Here is a 19,563-nt window from a genome sequence, read left to right as displayed (position 1 = left end):
TGACCTCCTCCAATGGATCTGGGAGGTGTTTTCCTCTTACCTCTTACTATAAGCTGCAAAGGGTCACTGTGTTGTGTCCAGACACTTCCTTTGATGCTGAGTTGGTAGCTGCAGCTGTAATTGCCAGAGTGCTTGGGGGTAACATGACTCAGGACAAACTTGGTCAAGTAGTGAGTGTTATCCATGCTTGACAGGATTTTCTTATTTCTGTCCTTGTACAAAACAAAGCTACTACTCCATGAGGGCCCCTGACACAGGAGGGTCACATCAGCTCCTGATACCACCACAGGCCAGACTGAGAGGGATGGTTTGGGGAGTGCATCTAGAAAACCAAAGAGATGCCAGAGACCCTCAAGGGCCCTGCAAAATTATAATTGGTGTGAGGGGGTGGGGGAAACAAGACCTAGGAGGTCTCTGAATGATTCCTTAACCATTGGCTTTCACTCCCTTTGGCTCTTTGGTCATTCCTTGCCACAAATCTCATTTCCTGGAGAGGTAGGGATGATAAACCTAAAATGTTCTCTGGGCCCACCTCAAAACAGGGAGGGGTCTCTTCCTTACATTTTTGTCTTTTGATCTTGGAGCAGTTCTTGAGCTGGTCCATTTTTGCACCTTTGCTTTCCCCTTCCTTAGAGACCCAGAGCCCTTGTCACAACCTCTAACTCACAACTGAAGAGTCCATAACAAGTCTCCTCTTGGATTCCTGACCTGCCAATCAACCTTCAATCCCAAAGCTCTACTTTATGCCTTGGGGACATGGACTCATCCTCACCTGCCACCCACATCTCTAGGACATCACTGGGCTCAGATAAATGATATGGAACCATTCTCCTATGGTACACACAATGGTATTTTCCAGTATCCTGGGCCTTCACAGAGAGAAGATTAAAGTCAGCTGAGGTCCTAGCTGGGCTCTGTCTCTGCAAAGGCTGATTAGTCCCAATCTTCAGCAGAGTGAATGTCAAGTCACTGAGGAATGTCTGAGAAGGCTGTCGGCACTGGAGAGTCACATGCATCCCAGGCTTCACTATAAGGCCTGGGAGAGCTGAGAGTGAAGGTTTGGGGAGAGATCCTGTGTGAGATACAACAGGGAGCTCAGAGTCAGAACATGTGGTTCAAGTCCCTGCTCTGCCTCTGAGACCCTTTGGGATCACAGGCCATTCATTTGACCTGTTTGAGTCTCAGTTTGGTATTTTGGTTAATTTTTATCCATGTCCAACTCTTCATTAATTCATTTAAGTTTTCCTGGCAAAGATACAGAAGTGCTTTCCCATTGCCTTCTCCAGTCATTTTACAAAGGAGGAAATTCAGGTAAACCAGTTTTAGTGATTTTCTCACTGTCAAAGAATTGGTAAGTGTATAAGACCTGCTTTGAACTCAGGAAGGTGAGTCATTCTAACTCCAACCTGAGAATTCACTGAGCCACCTAGATGCACATGAGCCTTAGTTATTTCATCTGTAAATGAGGGATTTGACCAGAGAATCTCTCATACATTTCTAGGTATAGATAGCTAGGAATCTAAGGAACATTCATATTTGAAGGAGCTCACCCAATCTATGATCACACACATGTGATGACTAATGGGAGAAAAGATCAGGCCCCTCATTTTTCACCTGGGCTATCCTAGATGAGACCAGGGCTCATCCTAAAACCAGGGCTCATATCATGGTCCAGTAGCGAGAAGGCTCAGACTCATTTTCAGACTTGGTCAATTACTTATGTGACCCTGGACAAGTCCATTCTCTCTGGGCCTCACTGTGCTTATTGGCAACGGGAGGGCTTGGTCTCAAGAATCTCCAAGGCCCTTTTCAGCTCTGGGTCTCTGTGAGTCTTCTCCTAACTCCCAGTGCAGTCCCCATCATCATCTTTCTTCCCCAGATTCTAGATCAGAATACAAATGCCTCATGTCTTCCAAGACCCCAAGGACCTGAAGCACCCCAAGGCAGAACTGACTGTGTAGACATCAGGCCTTGACTCTGTGAGGCTCCTGGCTGAGCAGAGAGCAGAGGGGTCATTCTCAGAGTTATTCTGGGACCCAAACACACCTCTCACCTGTCACCAACAGCTCCAGGGTCTCACTGGGCTTTGATAGTCTAGAAGGTACTCTCCTTTCCTTGTAAGCACAGCTATAGTTCCCAGTGTCCTCAGGTCTCAGAGACGAGAGAGAGAAGCTTGTCCAGAGGTCTGCTGAGATCTGCTGTTTTAAAGGCTCCTGAGTCCCAGCCTTCCCCAGAGTGAAAGTCGCCTCACCAAGGGAAGACAGCTTAATTCTTGAGCACCAGAGAGTAATGTTAGCCCCTGGGGCCACCACAAGCCCAGACTGAGTCCACAGGGTGGGCTTGGGGAGTTGTCCTGAGCAAAAAGAGGAAGGAAAGGTCAAGTTCAGATGTCATTTCTAGGTCTCTACCAGAACCGCCCAACCCTATGGTGAGGTAGGAAATAGTCATGTTCCCTCTGTTCTCAATTTCTTTCCTTAATCTGGGAACACCCCAAGTGTCCTGTGGCACAAAACTGAGCCCACTGAAAACAGGAATCACTGCATCTACTCCAGTCACCCACAAACCATCTCTTCAGAATTCCCTAGATTTTATGCTGTCCCCATAGTTCTGTGGGGCCCTATATGGGTGATAGAATCAGAATTGGGGGTTCCCATCTCCAGTCACCAGACACAGTCAGCTCCACGGTCTGGCTAGGATGGGACCCACTATAGGGGGCTGTCTTCTTGTAGTAAATACAGCTGTAGCTCCCAGTGTTCTCAGCAGTTACAGACAGAAGTGAAAATACTGCCAGGGTCCCTGTAGGGCTCTGTTTCTCCAATGGTTCCAAGGTGTTTGCCTCCAGCAGTGCAAAACTGTAGTTCTGAAGGGGTGCCTGTGATGGTATTTGGCACTGGATGGTCACTCTTCTGCCTGGGGATATTGTGGAGCTAGGCAAGGCAGAAATTAAGGGTTTTGTGAGGGTCCCTGTCAAAGGAGGAAGAAAAAATTTAGGGATCTGATCTCTCCCCCGAATCCCCCCAAATCATTCCCTGAACCAGAGCTCTTAAAGGGTACACACCCAAGAGAGCGATAGACACAATGATGGGGTGAACAAGAGCCCAGAGTGCAATTTGTCACAATCAGACACAGCATCATGGAGCAGCAAGGGTTAGAGCTGGGTTTTAACATGTGCAGGAAAGTGGTAGATGAAGGTGGGAAGAATATTCCAGGGAGGGGGAACTGTGTGACCAAAGGTGGGGGTAGGAGAACATGATAGGAGGTGATATTGTCATCTGTCCAGGCTGCTGGGAATGCTGTCAGGGCAAAAGCGAACAACAGAAACACAACTGGACAGGTCACATGTTTCCATCTTGTGCCTTAGAGGAGACAGGAAAAGTTTATCTACAATAAGCTTTCTCAGGTAAAGTTGTGTGCTCCTTCTCTGAAAGGCTGATGTGTAAGCTCTGAGGGAGGAGCAACCCAATTCTTCTGGCTGGGTACCATGGGACACTGACCAGATGGGGAACTATCCATAGGTGTGGTGGTGGGAGACATGGTATAAAATTCTGGCCTGCTGAAGTCACCTTGCCTCCTTTCCAATCCTCAGTTTCCCTACCTCGAAAATGGAATTCGTAGTGACTTCCTCCTCACAAGGTTAATGAAGGGAAAGATTTCACAACCGTATCTATGCCCCAGACTGTGGAGAGCCAGGCATTCCCAGAGCTTGAGGAAGTAAGGGTGGTAAAAGAAGGCAGGTACTCAAGCCTGAAGGTTTGTTCTGTGTGTAGGTGACTTTGCAGAGAGGGGTCTGGGCTCATATCTCACGCCTGGCCTCCTCCCCCTTAGCGATGGTTGTAGACCAGCAACCCCTCACCTGTGACTACCAGGACCAAGGCTTCACTAAACTCCGACCACAAGAGTCCTTGCCCAAAGCGACAACTGTAGCTTTTTGCATCTCTCAAGTCATCCACCTTCCTGAGCACGAACTCTGCCTGCTGCCAGGAGGCATTTCTCTCCTCTCTGAGCTCTCCATCCTTCCAGAGCTGGAATCGGTCACTACCCAGGTGGCCTTGGCACATGAGTGTCACATCTGCTCCTTGGTGCACCACAGGATGTGGGACAGCCCAGAGGGTGGGCCTGGGAAGGGGGTCTGAGAAGGAAACAAAATGGATTCCCAGAGATTCCTCTGGGCCCAGTGTGTTACTCTTTCAGCTTCAGAAGCCCCTCCCTAAGTCACCTTATTCATTCAATGCAATGTCCCTTGTTTCCCTTCCTATGTAACCTAAAAGGGGATTTCTGAGATTGATGTGGTTGAAGAAGGGGAAAGAGAACAGTGGGATGTTGGGGGCAGGACTCACCTGTCTGTGCCCTTACCACCCAGTCCAGATAAAGCCCTGTAACAGAAGCTCAGGTTAGGTGCCTCCCCTCCAGTCCACACTGACCCATCCCCATCTCTCACCAAAGTCCCTGAAACTCTAATTCTTCTTTAGTCAGAATATGATTGAAGAACCCTTTGAATAGACCCTTGACTCCTGCTCTGTCCCAAACGGTTCTGTCTCCTCCTCAGAGTTCCTCCCTGTCCTTCAGCCATGGGTCTTGTCCAAATATCCCTCCTTCCCCAGATCTGACCCTGGAAACTCACCAATGGAGATCAGGGATGTGACTGTGGGACCCATGCTAGATCTTCAGCTCTCTCCTGGACAGATCACAGAGGAACTGTGCAGAGGGAGAAAGGTAGGCGAAGAAGAGGTTGGCCCAGGATGTGGTGGCCCGCCCTGCTGACTTACAACCACACAAAATCCGCCAACCGAATTTCCACTTTTACACTGATAAAGGAGTGACCATGGTGCTTCTAAGATTAGTTCTGAGGGGATCAGGGTGTGTTCAGGTAAATATAGACTGCCAAAGACCAATGACTCTGGTGGGTAAATAGTACTGAAGATCACAGGAGAGGGCCAGGGCCACATAGAACTGTGTTTTTCTAGAAATTACCAGGGCCCCCCATGAAAGTGGCACCCTGAAACAAACGAGATTGGCCATAAAAGCCTACGACCATGGCCTGGGAAAATTAGGGCTCAGACCTTCATTTCGGTTGTTTTTTGAGTATACGTTCCATGTGTGTTAGTCCTTTTGAGTCAGTCTCATCTTCTGCTTGTGGTGAATAAAATGAATAACAAATTGCCATCATGCATGCAGCAATTTCAGGTTTTCACGAATCCTAGAGAGTCAACTAAAAAACTGCTCGAAATAATTAACAAGTAAAACAAAGTTGCAGGATATAAAATAAACCCACATAAATGAAGAGCACTTCTATATATTACCAAGAATGCTCAGCAGGAAGAGATGGAAAGAGAAATTTCACTTACAATACATGTAGATTGTATGAAATACTTGGGATTCTATCTGCCAAAACAAACCCTGGAACTATAGTAACAAAATATTTCTCACACAAATAAAATCAGATATGAACATCTAGAAAAAATATTACTTGTTCAAGTGCAGAATGAGCTAATATCATAAAAATGACAATTATGCCTTGCTTATTTAGTACCCTATCAATCCAATTACCAAAATATTGCTTTATAGAACTAGAAAACAGAATAACAAAATTAATCTGGATGAAAAAAAGATCAAGAGCGTTAAGAGAATTAAAGAAAAACATTTAAAGGAAAAACCGTTAATAATAATAATAATAATAATAATAATTTCCTTTTCCTGGCTAAGAAACAGTGTAATGACTAAGTAGAACAGATTAGGTACACAATTCACAGTAAAAAATGACCGTAGTAATCTAATGCTTGAAAACCCCAAAACTCAGGTTTTAGGGACAAATACACACTATTTAACAAAAAACTATTAGGAAAAGTGGGAAACTGTTGGACAAAAACTAGTAATAGACCGGAATCTAACACCGTATACCAATAAAACGTCAAAATGGGTACATGATCTGGGATGAAAGGGTGATGTCATAAGGAAATAAAAGGAGCATGGAATAGTTTTCCTGTCAGATTTGTGGATCAAGGAAGAATTAATGACCAAACAAGAAACAAAGAGCATTATGAGATATTAGGTGGTCAGTGGATAGAACACTGGACTTGAAATCCAGAGGACCTGAGGTAAATATGGCCTCAGGCACTTGCTAACTGTTTGACCCTGAGTAAATCACATACCCCGTTTGCCTCATTACTTCATCTGTAAAACGAGATAGAGAAGAAAATAGCAAATCACTCCATTTTCTTTGCCAAGAAAACCCTAAATAGGTCAAGGAGAAACAGGCAAAACTGAATCAGCTCATCACCAAGAATTTCAAGATGTAAAATTAATAAATCTGATTATATTAAATTAAAAATATTTTACATTAAAATAAATAATGAAGTCATTATAAGACAGAAAGCAGAGTCCTGGAGGGAGGTGATTACATTCTCTCTAATAAAGATCTCATTTCTCAACTATATAGAGAAATGAGTCAAATTTATCAGAATACTCCTCAAATGATAAATGGTCAAAGGTATGAACAGGAAATTGCCAGAAAAAATAATCAACACCATCTATCATGATAAAAAACAAGAAGAAGAAATGCTCTGGCAAGGCCCTAAAACATTCCCAAAGAACTCATGATGTCATCCACATCCAGGGAATGAACTATGGAGTTAGAATGCAGAATGAAACAGACTATTTTCTCTTTGCTATATTTTATTTTGTTTTTCCCTTTCTTTCTCTCATTCATTTCAATTCTTCTATGTAGCATGACCAATGTGAAAATGTATTTAATAATAATGTATATATACAGCCCATATAAGATTGCATGCCATCTTGGGTAGGAAAGGGGTCCAGGGGGGAAGAAAATTTAAAACTAATGGAAGTTATTGTTGAAAACTGAAAACATATAAATAAATAAATTTTGGAGAAAACTGCTTTAAAACACTATTGAGAAGAGAAATGCAAATCAAAGGAACTCTGAGGTACCATGTCACATCTATCATAACCTATATTAAATTGCTTGCCATGTCAAGGAAAGGAGAGGGGAAGGAATGAGGGACAGAATTTGGAACTCAGAAGTCTAAAAAAAATGATTGTTAAAGATACTTTTCACATGTAATTGAAAAAACCACATATTATTTTAAAACTTCTGCTTTCTTGGAGGTGATGTGATGGTTTAGTTGGTGATGGATGGAGAATTACATTTTAGAAAGAAACAATCAATAGAAACAATACCTTTAGTCAGTTTTCAGAATGCAAAATGCATCAAAGGAAACCCTGAGTCTTTTTGTATATTGCTGAAAAATTCATTAGAAAGAGCTAAAATCAAAGTGGTTACAATATCAAGACACAAACAGGAAACTTAGGAATTCAATAACAAAAGCAAGTTTTTATCATGGGGTTAGTGACCTGATGTGAGATTTCACTGAAATGAGGAACTCCCAGGTGACAATATTCCATTCATCAAGATATCTGGTCATGTCCAATGTAACTTCAAGTCTAAAAAAAAAATTACTTAAAAGCAATGAAAGGTGAAATGAATTGCCTGGGAATAGAGAATCACAATGTGCTACAGTGGGATTTGCAAATGGATCTTGTCAGATTCATGCTGTGAGGTCTAATACTGGCCAATCTACAATGAAAGAAACTGAGGGAGAGCTGTGAGCCAATGGCATTCACTAAAGGGTCCGTAGACCCCTCTAATGAAATGAACCTCAGTTCTGGCTCATCATCTGAGTTGCTCCCCTCCTCCACGGCCTTATTTTTGTAATGCTTGATATCCAGACAATATAAATGAGGTGAACTAATAATCTAAAATCTAATTGGTTACTAGACCTTGCCATTTACCCTTCAGGAGGTTATACCCAAAACACAGAATCTTACTGTTTGACAAGCAAGCTAATGAACGGACTTGAACTTACATTGGGCTTTCAGGAGGTCCTAACAAGCTGAACAGCACATCCATAGTCTGTCTCTGGGTTGATAAAGAGATGTTAAAACAACTGTATATGCTGTAGATGTGCTGTAGAAAGGCAGGTCACAGGTCAGCAAACAGGGTCACTCATTGGCCAAATGCTCACAGTCATCTCTCCATGTTGGGCAATAGAGAGATGATGAGGGACATAGGGACAACAAAAATAACTAGGGGACTTTCCATGTAATTAAGTCTCCTTTGCCATACTGTGTTGGTCACCCTAATAAGGCAACAAGCGTGAAGTTTCTCTAATTAGCTTCCTATGATTAAAGAAAGGAACTTACTATCTACAGTTCACAGCCATAGGGTCTAATATACAGAACTTATAATCAATACCTCTATGAAATAATATCGAACCTATGAATACTGATTGAGATAAAATAGGGGGTTAATAAAATAGGAATCCTATTAATCATCTCATACAATGTGTGCTTTCTGTCAGCTACTCCATTCTGCCTAGCAGTTGCTGTTGGCTGACAGGCAAATAGGATAAAATTATTTAACAATTATTACTTAATAAGCTCAGTTCCATACCAATAAAATACCAAGGATTTCTTTACAAAATGAGACAAATTATAAAAAAGTTATTAGGAGGAATAAATGGTAAAGAATCTCAAGTACTGTAAGGATTTTAAATATGTAGTTTAAAAGAAGGCTTCACACTACCAGAACTAAAAGTATAAAACACAACAATATTCATCAAAATTCATTGGCATAGGTTTAAAAATACAAAAATTGATCAATGAATATATCATATAAAGAAATTATACACAATAGGAGAATGCTTAATTAAACAACTTAGATAAAGACTACCTATATGATAGAAATAAAGAAAATTATTAGGAAAATTGGAAAATATTTTGGTAGAAATTCAGTTTTTATTAAAAGCTCATATCACATACTTGAAAAATCCTAAAGGGATACCTGGAGAGAAGGAGTCAATATCTAACCCTAGACGGAACTACTGAGATTTCTTCCTACTAGTTTTTTTTTTTTTTTCTCAATGGCCAGGCCCATCTGCAGACACTGTTTTCATTGAAGAGAGAATGCAGCCCATGTTAATGAATTTCCTGTTATATTTTCATGAGTAGACCATGAATTCTTCCCTTCTCATTCTCATTTCTGCTTTAAACTTCTCAGGAACAGTGTATTAAGGTTATATGTTCTCTTCATGTTTTCCAGGATCTTCTATCTCATCAAGTACTGGAGTATTTTCCTTTGCTTTGCAATATTTATGTCTAAATGTCTGTACTTGTTTATTTCCTAGTTCTGGAGGCTCTATTTCGTTCTGCTGTTAATGGTAATCTGTTGTTTTATCTGATTATCTACAAAGACTTTCAGTTCTTTATCTTGAGATCTTATTAATTTCAGGGATTTTTCTTTCTTATTTCCTCTACTGCTCATGGAGTGACTCCTTCACTTTGATAGTGGTTACCTTGAGGTCTCCAAGCCTCTCAGCTTGCTCCCATACTGAGCACAATTAATGGTTCACCAATGTGAGTTTCTGCCTTAAGAGTGATTTAGATAGACAAAACTGACCTCATCTTGATACTGAGCTATTTACCTCAGCCACAGTGACGTGCCATTCATCCTCTCTGTTCCCCTCCATGCACAGTGTCCTGTTCCAGAATCTTGTAAGCTTCCTCTGTTCCTCAGTTCTCTGGCATAGTACCAGTAGGCATGTAGCCGCAGCTCCAGGTTTTCTGGAGTTGACTTATGCAATTTGGTTCCCCAAAGTTCGGGGAGGAAGTGGGGAGTGGGATACGGCATCTGGCTCTATTTAAAACCCAGATAATATCTTGTCTCTTTCTCTGTGCTTCTCCTGAAGAGATCTTTTGCATTCCTAGGAAGTTTCATCCCAGTAAATTAAGATGTGGTGCTGACTTTGCAGCCCCAGCAAACCTCTGCCCATGAGCACAGTTTTAGTGGCCAGGGAAAATGTGCATAGCCTGAAATAAGGATTTCCACAACACTGGTGAGAGTAATGGGAGACATGATATTGGGAACCCTTTGGGCTAAACTCTTGATTTGGCTACGTATAAGTTCACTACCTGTAGCATGGGAGGTGGGGAGGGAGAGGAACTGAGTGAACTCAGAGGAGAAGTCAATTTCTGGTTTATTTAATTTTTTTTTTAATTTTAGAATTCCAGGTGTCCATAGTCTTGGAGAGAGCAGAAGCTGTTTTGTCTTTGATTCATTATGTCTGTGTTGACGAGGATAGGGGGACATTAGAGAAAATGTCCAGTCCTTCATCTTGATGATCTATACTACTATATTTTGATTACTGTTCTTCTTTTCTTCCAGTCACTAAAAGTTATGGTTCATCCTGCACTTATTTAGGTAATTTAGGAAATGTTTCATGTGAAAGAGTCCTTGGTGTCGGCAGCACCTTTAGCTGAAAAGAAATTAAGCTCCTATCATTAGGGAATGGCTTAACAAATCATGGCACAGAAAAGTAATAGCATTTTACCTTGTCACACGAAAAAAATAAACATAATGAATACAGGGAAGAATGGTAAGATTTAAACAATCTAATTCACAGAGTCTGGACCAGAGGATCCTCCTTGCACACCTCAGACCCTCAGGCCAGCATAGAGAGCTCTTCACCAGCTTATCAGATTCTTTCCCATTTTATGGCCCTATAAACCAACTCCTTATTCAAGGAATCTAGGGGAGGACAGACTGGGGAGCCCTGCAAATAGCCATCATGCCCCTTTGGCATCAGGAGAGAAAGGCACAGTGATTAGAAGAGATGTTTCCCATCTCACAAGTGTCTGGTGTGAAATCTTAGGCCTGGGTTTGAAGACAGTGAGGGAGAGAGTACAGAAGACACCAATCCTGGAAATCATACTGGAGCGCTGTCGTGCTCTTCTCTTTACCCACCATCGGTCCCTTCAGGGCAAGGGTGTCCCCTACACTCACCTGTGGAGTCATTGGGTGGTGTGAATGGAGGGAAATGAGCTCCCAAACCCCCAGAGCGGGGGCTGGTCTTGCTCACCCTTTGACCTGGCCCTTTTCACTCCTATGGACCAAGGACAGAAACTTTCTTGGCTAAAGGTCATGTGGGGTTGGAATAGAAGAGACTTCTCTCAGGGCACAGGAAGGTAAATCATGCCATCCAAACATGCTAGACTTCTAACCTCACTCAGCACAGAAGACAGCCCATAATGCTCACAGGGAAGGAGAAGGAGGGTGGGAGTCATTTAAGGGCTAGGCTGATGTCCACAATTCCAAGACTACCAAGAGACTCTGAGATAAGAGCCCGAAGGAGGGTTGGGGGAGATGACGGGATCTAGGCACTGCAGAAGGTAGATGCAATGTGGATGTGGTCCCAGAGCCTAGCCACTAGAAGAGGCAGGACTGGAGTGCATATATGCACATGTGCACATGTTTGTGTATTTGTGCGCATGTGCTTGTGTGAGCATGTGCGTGTGCGTGTGTCTGCATGTGCACACCCTGGTGTATATGTAGAAATAAGTGATATTCATGACGCACAACTGTACCAAAATTCGAAAGTCATTCCCTTTACCTCCTCTGGCTTACTGCTGCACTCCTTCAAATCTGCCCTGGGTTTCCACACATGCAATTTTCTACATCCTTCGACATTCTTTCTCCCTGAAGTTGTGTCTGTGTCCTCCCTCCTGGGCTGACTTCTTCCTCCTTAGATGTTTAGTCTGTGGGGTACCAGTAATCCTTTCTCTAAAGCACTTGGTTTAAAACCTTGAATTTAATCCAAGGCTCATGGTCTGGGTCAAACAAACATTGTCTGCTCTCCACTGTTGTGCCCAATGTGAAGGTCCTTTCATAACTACAACTATGTTTCCTCTCTTTCTCTATAACAACTTCGGAGATGAAATACTCACCACCACCATCCTATACTCCTGTCCAGCCACTTTCAACAACAAGTTCTTCCCCAGTGCTCCAAGTCAGCTCTGAAGTAGCTCTTGTTCCCCCCAACTCAGCTTCATTGATTCCCTTCACATTTTCCCTTCACATCCCCTTCTGATATAAGATCTTCCCTCTTCACATTGACTCATGAAAACTTTCCCCACTCCAGGTTGTCCTGTATTTTTTAAAATTATTTTGCCTTCAGTTCGTACCTTATTCATTGCTGCATAATGGACAGCAAACTGGCCTCCCATGAAAAGACTGACCTCTGACACTTAAAATCATTTAACCTCTCACTCCCCCAGGAAGGTAAGGATATAAAATGCAGAGGTGTAGGCTGGCATTTGGGGAAGGAGTTGTCCTGCTCACCGTTCCCTCCCCTAAAAAAATTACTAGTCTAGTCCCAAAGCATTTTTGTCTTCCCTTCTATATACTCAAGTGGTCTCCCTTGTTTGATTGGAAGTGACTTTAATTCTCATCTTAACATCACCTGTCCTTAGCACATTGCCCAGATACGCACAGTAAGGGCTTTATTAATACTCCTGGATGACTGCTTGATTGATTGACACATGGATGTTTTCCTGAATTGCATCAAATGTCCTAAACCCAACATTGTCTGCCCTGCACTGTGCTCATTGAGAAACTCTTTTGTCTTATTCCTGCTTCCATCTTCTTCTGTTTCTCTCTTCTGGCAGACAGTGGCTGTTTCCATCTTCTGTCTGTACTTCCCCAGGGTCTTTGATCAGAAGTTTCTTCCCTCCCATAGGATGGGGTCATGCATGTCCATTCCCTGAGAGATTCTTGGATCAAGCTCCATCAGAGATGGCTTGGGAAAGATCAGAGGGCCCCTAGGATATCAGGAGAAGCAGTCACAGGGATGAGAAAAGATACATGCAGGCATCAGGTATGAAATTATGGCTTAGGTTGGGGGGGAGGTAGTGAAGGGATGGTGGGAGACAACAGGCTCTCAAGATGCCCAGGGTTGGATGGAATTTCAGTAGCCACCTAGTCCAACCCCTGCCAGCTTCACATGTGTAATCTATATCACATTCCTTCTCTTCTTATGAAGGGAAGAGAAGACAAAAGTAAGAAGGGAATTGGAACTTAGGATTTTTTTTTTAAAAATTCATGTTAAAATTTCTTATTACATGTATTTGGGGGGGGGAAGAAAACATTCCCCTTAACACAGGTGATTTACACCATTGGTCAGGGTCCTGATTTTTGAAGCCTCAGTGCGCCACCTTGTGGTTTGGAGGACTACTGCATCCAAACTGAACTTGAGATTGCTTTTGGCTCTTGGAAGTCATCCACATGAGCTAGATGAATTTCCAATAAGAAATCAAGGTGATGCCCATCAACTGGGGAATGACTGAATAAACTGTGGTATATTAGTGCAATGGAATACCATTTTGCTGTAAGAAATGATGAACAGAATGATTTCAGAAATGCCTGGGAAGACTTAGAGGAATTGATGCTGAGTGAAAGGAGCAGAACCAGGAGAACATTGTATCCAGCAACAACCACAGGGTGTGAAGAATGTTTCTGGCAGACTTAGAACTACTTCGTTACAATGCATTGACTTAAAAAATTTCCAGTGGACTCCATGCAAAATGCCTTCCACATCTAGAGAAAGAATTATGGAATTCCATCACAGAATGAAGCAGACCATTTTCTTTTGTACTATATTTTGTTTTGTTTTGTTTTATGATTTCTTCCATTCATTTAAATTCTTCGATGCAAAATGACTAAGGTGAAAATGTACTTAATAGGAATGTATGTATAGAACCTATATAAAAATGTATGTTGTCTCAGGCATGGAGGGGAAAGGAAGGGCTCAAGGAGGGGAAAGGAGGGGGAAAAATCTAAGATACATGAAAGTGATTGTAGGACAATGAAAAAAACAAAATAATTTAATTTAAATAAATAAATAAATGATATAACATAGAGATAAAAAAGAAGTCATCCAGTTTTTGAAAGGAAAGGGACAGTAAAACATGCACGAAATTGAACAAGCCACCCATGAACATCTTAGAAAAAAAATCTCCATGGCCGGATAGATTTACAAGTGAATTGTATCAAATATATAAAGAGGAGTTAATTCTAATGATATACAGGCTATTTCGAAAAATTGAGGAAGATGGAGTTCACTGAGAGCCGCTGAGGACCAGATATCAGCGCAGCAGCTCCTGAGACTTGCAGTCCAAAGATTAAACATCGATAAGACACCTACTTGAACTTCCTGAAGCCAGGATGGTGGAGTGATTAGTAAATGCTTTCTCCTCCACTCTTGATGACCGTGAAAGAACCATAAAATATTTCCCCAGAGAAATGCTGGGTCAGCGGGACCAGCAAAGGGGGCAAATAGTCTCATGACACCCAAGGCTAGGAAAATAGCTAAGGCGGATTCCTCCTACTGTGGCGGAGGCAAACCAGAAGGACAGAGGACCTAGGGTGGAGGAAACTCACACTAGGGCGCAGGCAAGCCCCAGCACCAGGAGAAGAGCCCCAGGAGGTGTGGGAACCCGCTCTAGCATCTAGGCGTGCCTCAGCACTCCTGGGGAAATGGGAAGACAATAGGGCAGCTGGGATCACAATCCCCTGAGCTTGCTTTTGACTCAGTGAAGCTGAGGAGATCAGCTGACCAGACCAACGCTCCCCCACACTTAACAAGCTAACCCCAGGGCTGATCAGGGAAACACAAAATAAAAACCTGCTATTAGCTTTTTCACACGTCAGCTCAACAGAAAGTTTCGTAGCTTCTAACTGAAAGAACCAGAAGCCACAACACACAACCAACATCATGAATTTAAAAAAAGCAAAATGAGCATGAAAAAACCACAGAATAAGGACCAAAACACAGACACCAAAGAGGTCAGTGCTGAAACTCTACTTCCATCTGAAACTTCAGAAGGGACTATAAACTGCTCGCAACCACAAGCAGCTCTCCTGCAACAGCTGAAGAAGGAAACAGAAGAAACACTGGACAATAATTTTAAAATTATAAAAAAAGAATTCACTGATGAGAACATCTCTTTGAAAAGGAAAATTGAACAAATGGAAGAGGAAGTTCAAAAATTAACTGAAGAAAATAACTCCCTAAAAGGAACAGTTGGTCAAACAGAAAAGGAAACACAAAACATAACCGGGAAAACTGGACAAATGGAAAAGGAGAAGCAAAAGTTAACTGAAGAAGACAATTTGATAGAGATTAGAATTGGGCAAGTAGAAACTAATGACTCAATGAGACAGCAAGAATCAGTCAAACAAAATCTAAAGAATGAAAAGATAGAAGAAAATGTAAAATATATAATTGGAAAAACAACTGACCTGGAAAATAGATTCAGGAGAAAAAATTTAAGGATTATTGGCCTGCCAGAAAGCCATGATGGAAAAAAGAGTCTAGACAATATCTTCCAGGAAATCATCAAGGAAAACTGCCCAGAAGTGCTAGATTCGGAGGGCAAAATAATCATCGAAAGAATCCACCATTCATCTCCTGAAAGGGATCACAAAGTCAAAACCCTAAGAAATATCATTGCCAAGTTTCAGAACTATCAGTTGAAGGAGAAAATACTACAGGCAGTCAAAAAGAAACAATTCAAATATCAAGGAGTTACAGTCAGGATCACACAAGACCTTGCAGCTTCTACAGTAAAAGATCTAAGGAAGTGGAATCCAATATTCCATAAAGCAAAGGAATTGGGAGTACAACCAAGGAACAACTACCCAGCAAAGTTCAGCATAACATTTTAGGCAAGAAGAAAGTCATTCAAGGAAGTAAAGGATTTCTAGAGCTTCCTGGTCAAAACGCCAGAATTTAACAGACAATTTGATCTTCAAATGCGGGTCTCAACAAAATCACAAAAAGGTAAACGTTGGGGGGGGGGGTGGAATTTCTTACTCAATTTGGGCAAACTGTTTACCTCCCTATAAGGGAAGATAATACCTGTTAATCTTGAGAACTGTGCAACTATTACGAAATATAAAAGGGATATACATAGAGGGAACGGGTATAAAATAAATGATGTCGTTAAAAATATGATTCAAGTATGAGAAGGGATTGTAGCAGGAGGTGTGAAAAGGAGAAAGCAGAAAATGGTGAATTACTTCACAGGAAGAAGCATAAAATTATAGTAGAGGGAAAGAGAGATGAGCATTATTTATGAGGTACTCTCATCTGATTTGTTTCAAGGAGGGAACAGTAAACTGAAGTAGATAATCCTAACTAGCTCTATAGGTAATAAGAGGGGAAGGGGGAAGAAAGGGGAGGGAAGCTAAAAGGGAGGGAAGGAGCAATAAGGGTAAAGGGGAGTAAAAGGGAAGGAGGCTAAAAGAAGGAGGGGCAGGCTGCAGGAGGAAGTGGTGAAAAATGAATACTATTGAGGAGGGGAAGGGAGACAGGAGAGCTAAAAGCAGAAATGGTGGGAAAGAGGATGCAGGGAAATACACAGATTGTAATCATAACTGCGAATGTAAATGTAATGAACTCTCCCACAAAACGGAGACAGATAGCAGAATGGATTAAAAGCCATAGTTCAACAATATCTTGTTTTCAAGAAACACATTTGAAATGGGGGGATACACACAGGATAAAGGTCAAAGGCTGGAGCAGAATATATTGTGCTTCATGTAAGCTCATGTAAAAAAACCAAGAGTTGCAATCCTAATCTCAGACAAAGCAAAAGCAGAAACAGATCTAATCAAAAGAGATAAGGATGGAAACTATGTCCTGGTAAAAGGCACAATAAATAATGAAGCAATATCATTACTAAACATGTATGCTCCAAGTGGTATAGCATCCAAATTCTTAGAGGAGAGGTTGGGGGAGTTGAAGGAAGAAATTGACAGCAAGACTATACTAGTGGGGGACCTCAACCTCCCCCTCTCTGAACTTAATAAATCTAACCTCAAAATAAACAAGAAAGAGGTTAAGGAGATAAATAAAACTCTGGATAAGGTAGATATGATAGATCTCTGGGGAAAAATGAATCGGAATAGAAAGGAATATACCTTTTTCTCAGCGGTACATGGCGCATTTACAAAAATTGACCATGTACTAGGACATAAAAATCTCACAATCCAGTGCAGAAAGGCAGAGATAGTCAATGCATCCTTCTCAGATCATAATGCAATAAAAATTACATGTAATAAAAGGCCATGGAAAGATAAACCAAAAATCAATTGAAAACTAAATAATCTAATCCTAAAGAAGGAGTGGGTTAAAGAAGAAATCATAGAAACAATCAACAACTTCATTCAAGAGAATGACAATAATGAGACAACATACCAAATGCTATGGGATACTGCAAAAGCAGTTCTTAGGGGAAGTTTTATATCTTTGAATGCCTACATAAATAAAATAGATAAAGAGGAGATCAATGACTTGGGCATGCAGTTGAAAAAGACAGGAAAAGAACAAATTGAAAATCCCCAAGAAAATACCAAATTAGAAATACTGAAAACCAAAGGTGAGATTAATAAAATTGAAATTAAGAAAACTATTGAATTAATAAATAAAACCAATAGTTGCTTTTATTAAAAAAAACTAATAAAATTGATAAACCTTTGGTCAATTTGATTAAAAAAAGAAAGAAGAAAATCATACTATTCATATTAAAAATGAAAGGGGTGAACTCACCTCCAATGAAGAGGAAATTAAAAGAGTAATGAGAAATTACTTTGCCCAACTTTATGCCCACAAATTCTATAATCTAAAGGAGATGGATGAGCATTTTAAAAAATACAAATTGCCCAGATAAACAGAAGAAGAAGTTGAATATTTAAACAACCCCATCTCAGAAAAAGAAATTGAACAAGCCATCAATGAACTCCCTAGGAAAAAATCTCCAGGGCCAGATGGATTCACAAGCTAATTATATCAAATACTTCAAGAACAGCTAATTCCAATACTATATAGACTATTTTTGAAAACTGGGGAAGAAGGAGCCCTCCAAATTCTTTCTATGATACAAATATGGTTTTGATACCTAAACCAAGGAGAGACAAAACAGAGAAAGAAAATTATAGACCAATTTCTCTAATGAATATAGATGCAAAAATTTTAAAGAAGATTTTAGCAAAAGGAAAACAGCATCACATCACAAGAATAATACATTATTATCAGGTAGGATTCATACCAGGAATGCAGGGCTGGTTCAATATTAGGAAAACTATAAGCATTATCGATCATATCAACAGCAAAACTAACAGAAACCACATAATTATCTCAACAGATACAGAAAAAGCTTTCGACAAAATACAGCAGCGATTCTGATTAAAAACCCTGGAGAACATAGGAATAAAGGGAACTTTCCATAAAATAATAAGCAGCATCTACCTAAATCCTTCAACAAGCATTATATGCAGTGGGGATAAGCTAGATATATTTCCAATAAGATCAGGGGTGAAACAAGGATGTCCGTTATCACCACTATTATTCAATAAGGTACTAGAAATGTTAGCTGTAGCAATGAGACAAGATAAAGAAATTGAAGGAATAAGAACAGGCAAAGAAGAAACTAAGTTCTCACTCTTTGCAGAGGATATGATGATATACTTAGAGAATGCCAGAGCTTCAAGTAAAAAACTACTTGAAATAATAGACAACTTTGGCAAAGTTGCAGGTTACAAAATAAACCCGCACAAATCTTCTGTATTCCTATATATTAGCATCAAAGTCTAACAGCAAGAGATAGAAAGAGGACTCCCATTTAAAACTAGGGTAGACACTATAAAATACTTGGGAGTTTACCTGCCAAAAGAAACCCAGGGACTATATGAACACAATTACAAGAGACTTTTTACACAAATAAAGTCAGATTTAAGGAAGTGGAAAAACATCAGTTGCTCATGCGTAGGCCGAGCTAATATAATAAAAATGACAATTCTACCTAAATTAATTTACTTATTTTAGTGCCATACGAATTAAACTATCAGATAATTATTTTCTAGAGCTGGATAAAATACTATCAAAATTCATCTGGAAGAACAAAAGGTCCAGAATATCAAAGGGACTAATGAAAAGAAATGCTAGGGAAGGTGGCCTAGCGCTACCAGACCTCAAATTGTACTATAAAGCAGCAATTTTCAAAATCACTTGGTATTGGGTAAGAAACAGAAGCGTAGACAAGTGGAATAGACTTGGCACTCAAGACACAGTAGGCAAGGAATATAGCAACCTCCTGTTTGATAAACCCAAGGACCCCAGCTTCTGGGATAAGAACTCACTGTTCCACAAAAATTGCTGGGAAAACTGGACAACAGTGTGGCAGAAACTAGGCATAGACCCATGCCTGGCACCCTACACAAGAATAAAGTCTAAATGGGTACACAATCTCGGTATAAAGAATGATACCATGGACCAACTGGAGGAGCAAGGAATAGTGTACTTATCAGAATTATGGAGAAGGGAAGAATTTTTTACTAAAGAAAAGATCGAAACATTATCAAATGCAAGATGGATAATGTAGATTACATTAAACTGAAAAGTTTTTGCACAACCAAACCCAATGTGACCAAAATTCAGAGGGACGTAGTAAATTGGGAAAATATTTTTAAAGCCGATCTCAGTGATAAAGGCCTCATTTCTAGAATATATAGAGAACTGACTCAAATGTATAAGTATACAAGTCCTTCCCCAATTGATAAATGGTCAAAGGATATGAACAGGCAATTTTCAGAGGAAGAAATTAAAGATATCTATAAATCATATGAAAAAATGCTCTAAATCACTTTTGATTAGA

At 40.7% G+C, this 19,563-nt stretch overlaps 1 protein-coding gene across 1 annotated transcript in view; it reads right to left on the bottom strand.

Moving 5' to 3' along the window:
• The window catches only part of LOC140507341 (immunoglobulin superfamily member 1-like), a 65,630-nt gene that overhangs the window by 2,771 nt on the left and 43,296 nt on the right, over positions 1 to 19,563 (bottom strand). Inside the window, exons 6-11 of the mRNA XM_072615454.1 lie at positions 4,767 to 4,843; positions 3,854 to 4,184; positions 2,665 to 2,964; positions 2,054 to 2,353; positions 773 to 1,072; positions 41 to 322 (exon numbers count right to left, since the gene is read on the bottom strand). Of these exons, the coding sequence (XP_072471555.1) occupies positions 41 to 322; positions 773 to 1,072; positions 2,054 to 2,353; positions 2,665 to 2,964; positions 3,854 to 4,184; positions 4,767 to 4,843 (1,590 nt within the window). The remainder of the gene's footprint in view (positions 1 to 40; positions 323 to 772; positions 1,073 to 2,053; positions 2,354 to 2,664; positions 2,965 to 3,853; positions 4,185 to 4,766; positions 4,844 to 19,563) is intronic.

Source organism: Notamacropus eugenii, chromosome 5 (genome assembly GCF_028372415.1).
Source record: "Notamacropus eugenii isolate mMacEug1 chromosome 5, mMacEug1.pri_v2, whole genome shotgun sequence".
Taxonomy (NCBI): domain Eukaryota; kingdom Metazoa; phylum Chordata; class Mammalia; order Diprotodontia; family Macropodidae; genus Notamacropus; species Notamacropus eugenii.
The sequence above is the reverse complement of the archived record's forward strand: the minus strand, read 5'-3'. Positions and strand labels throughout refer to the sequence as shown.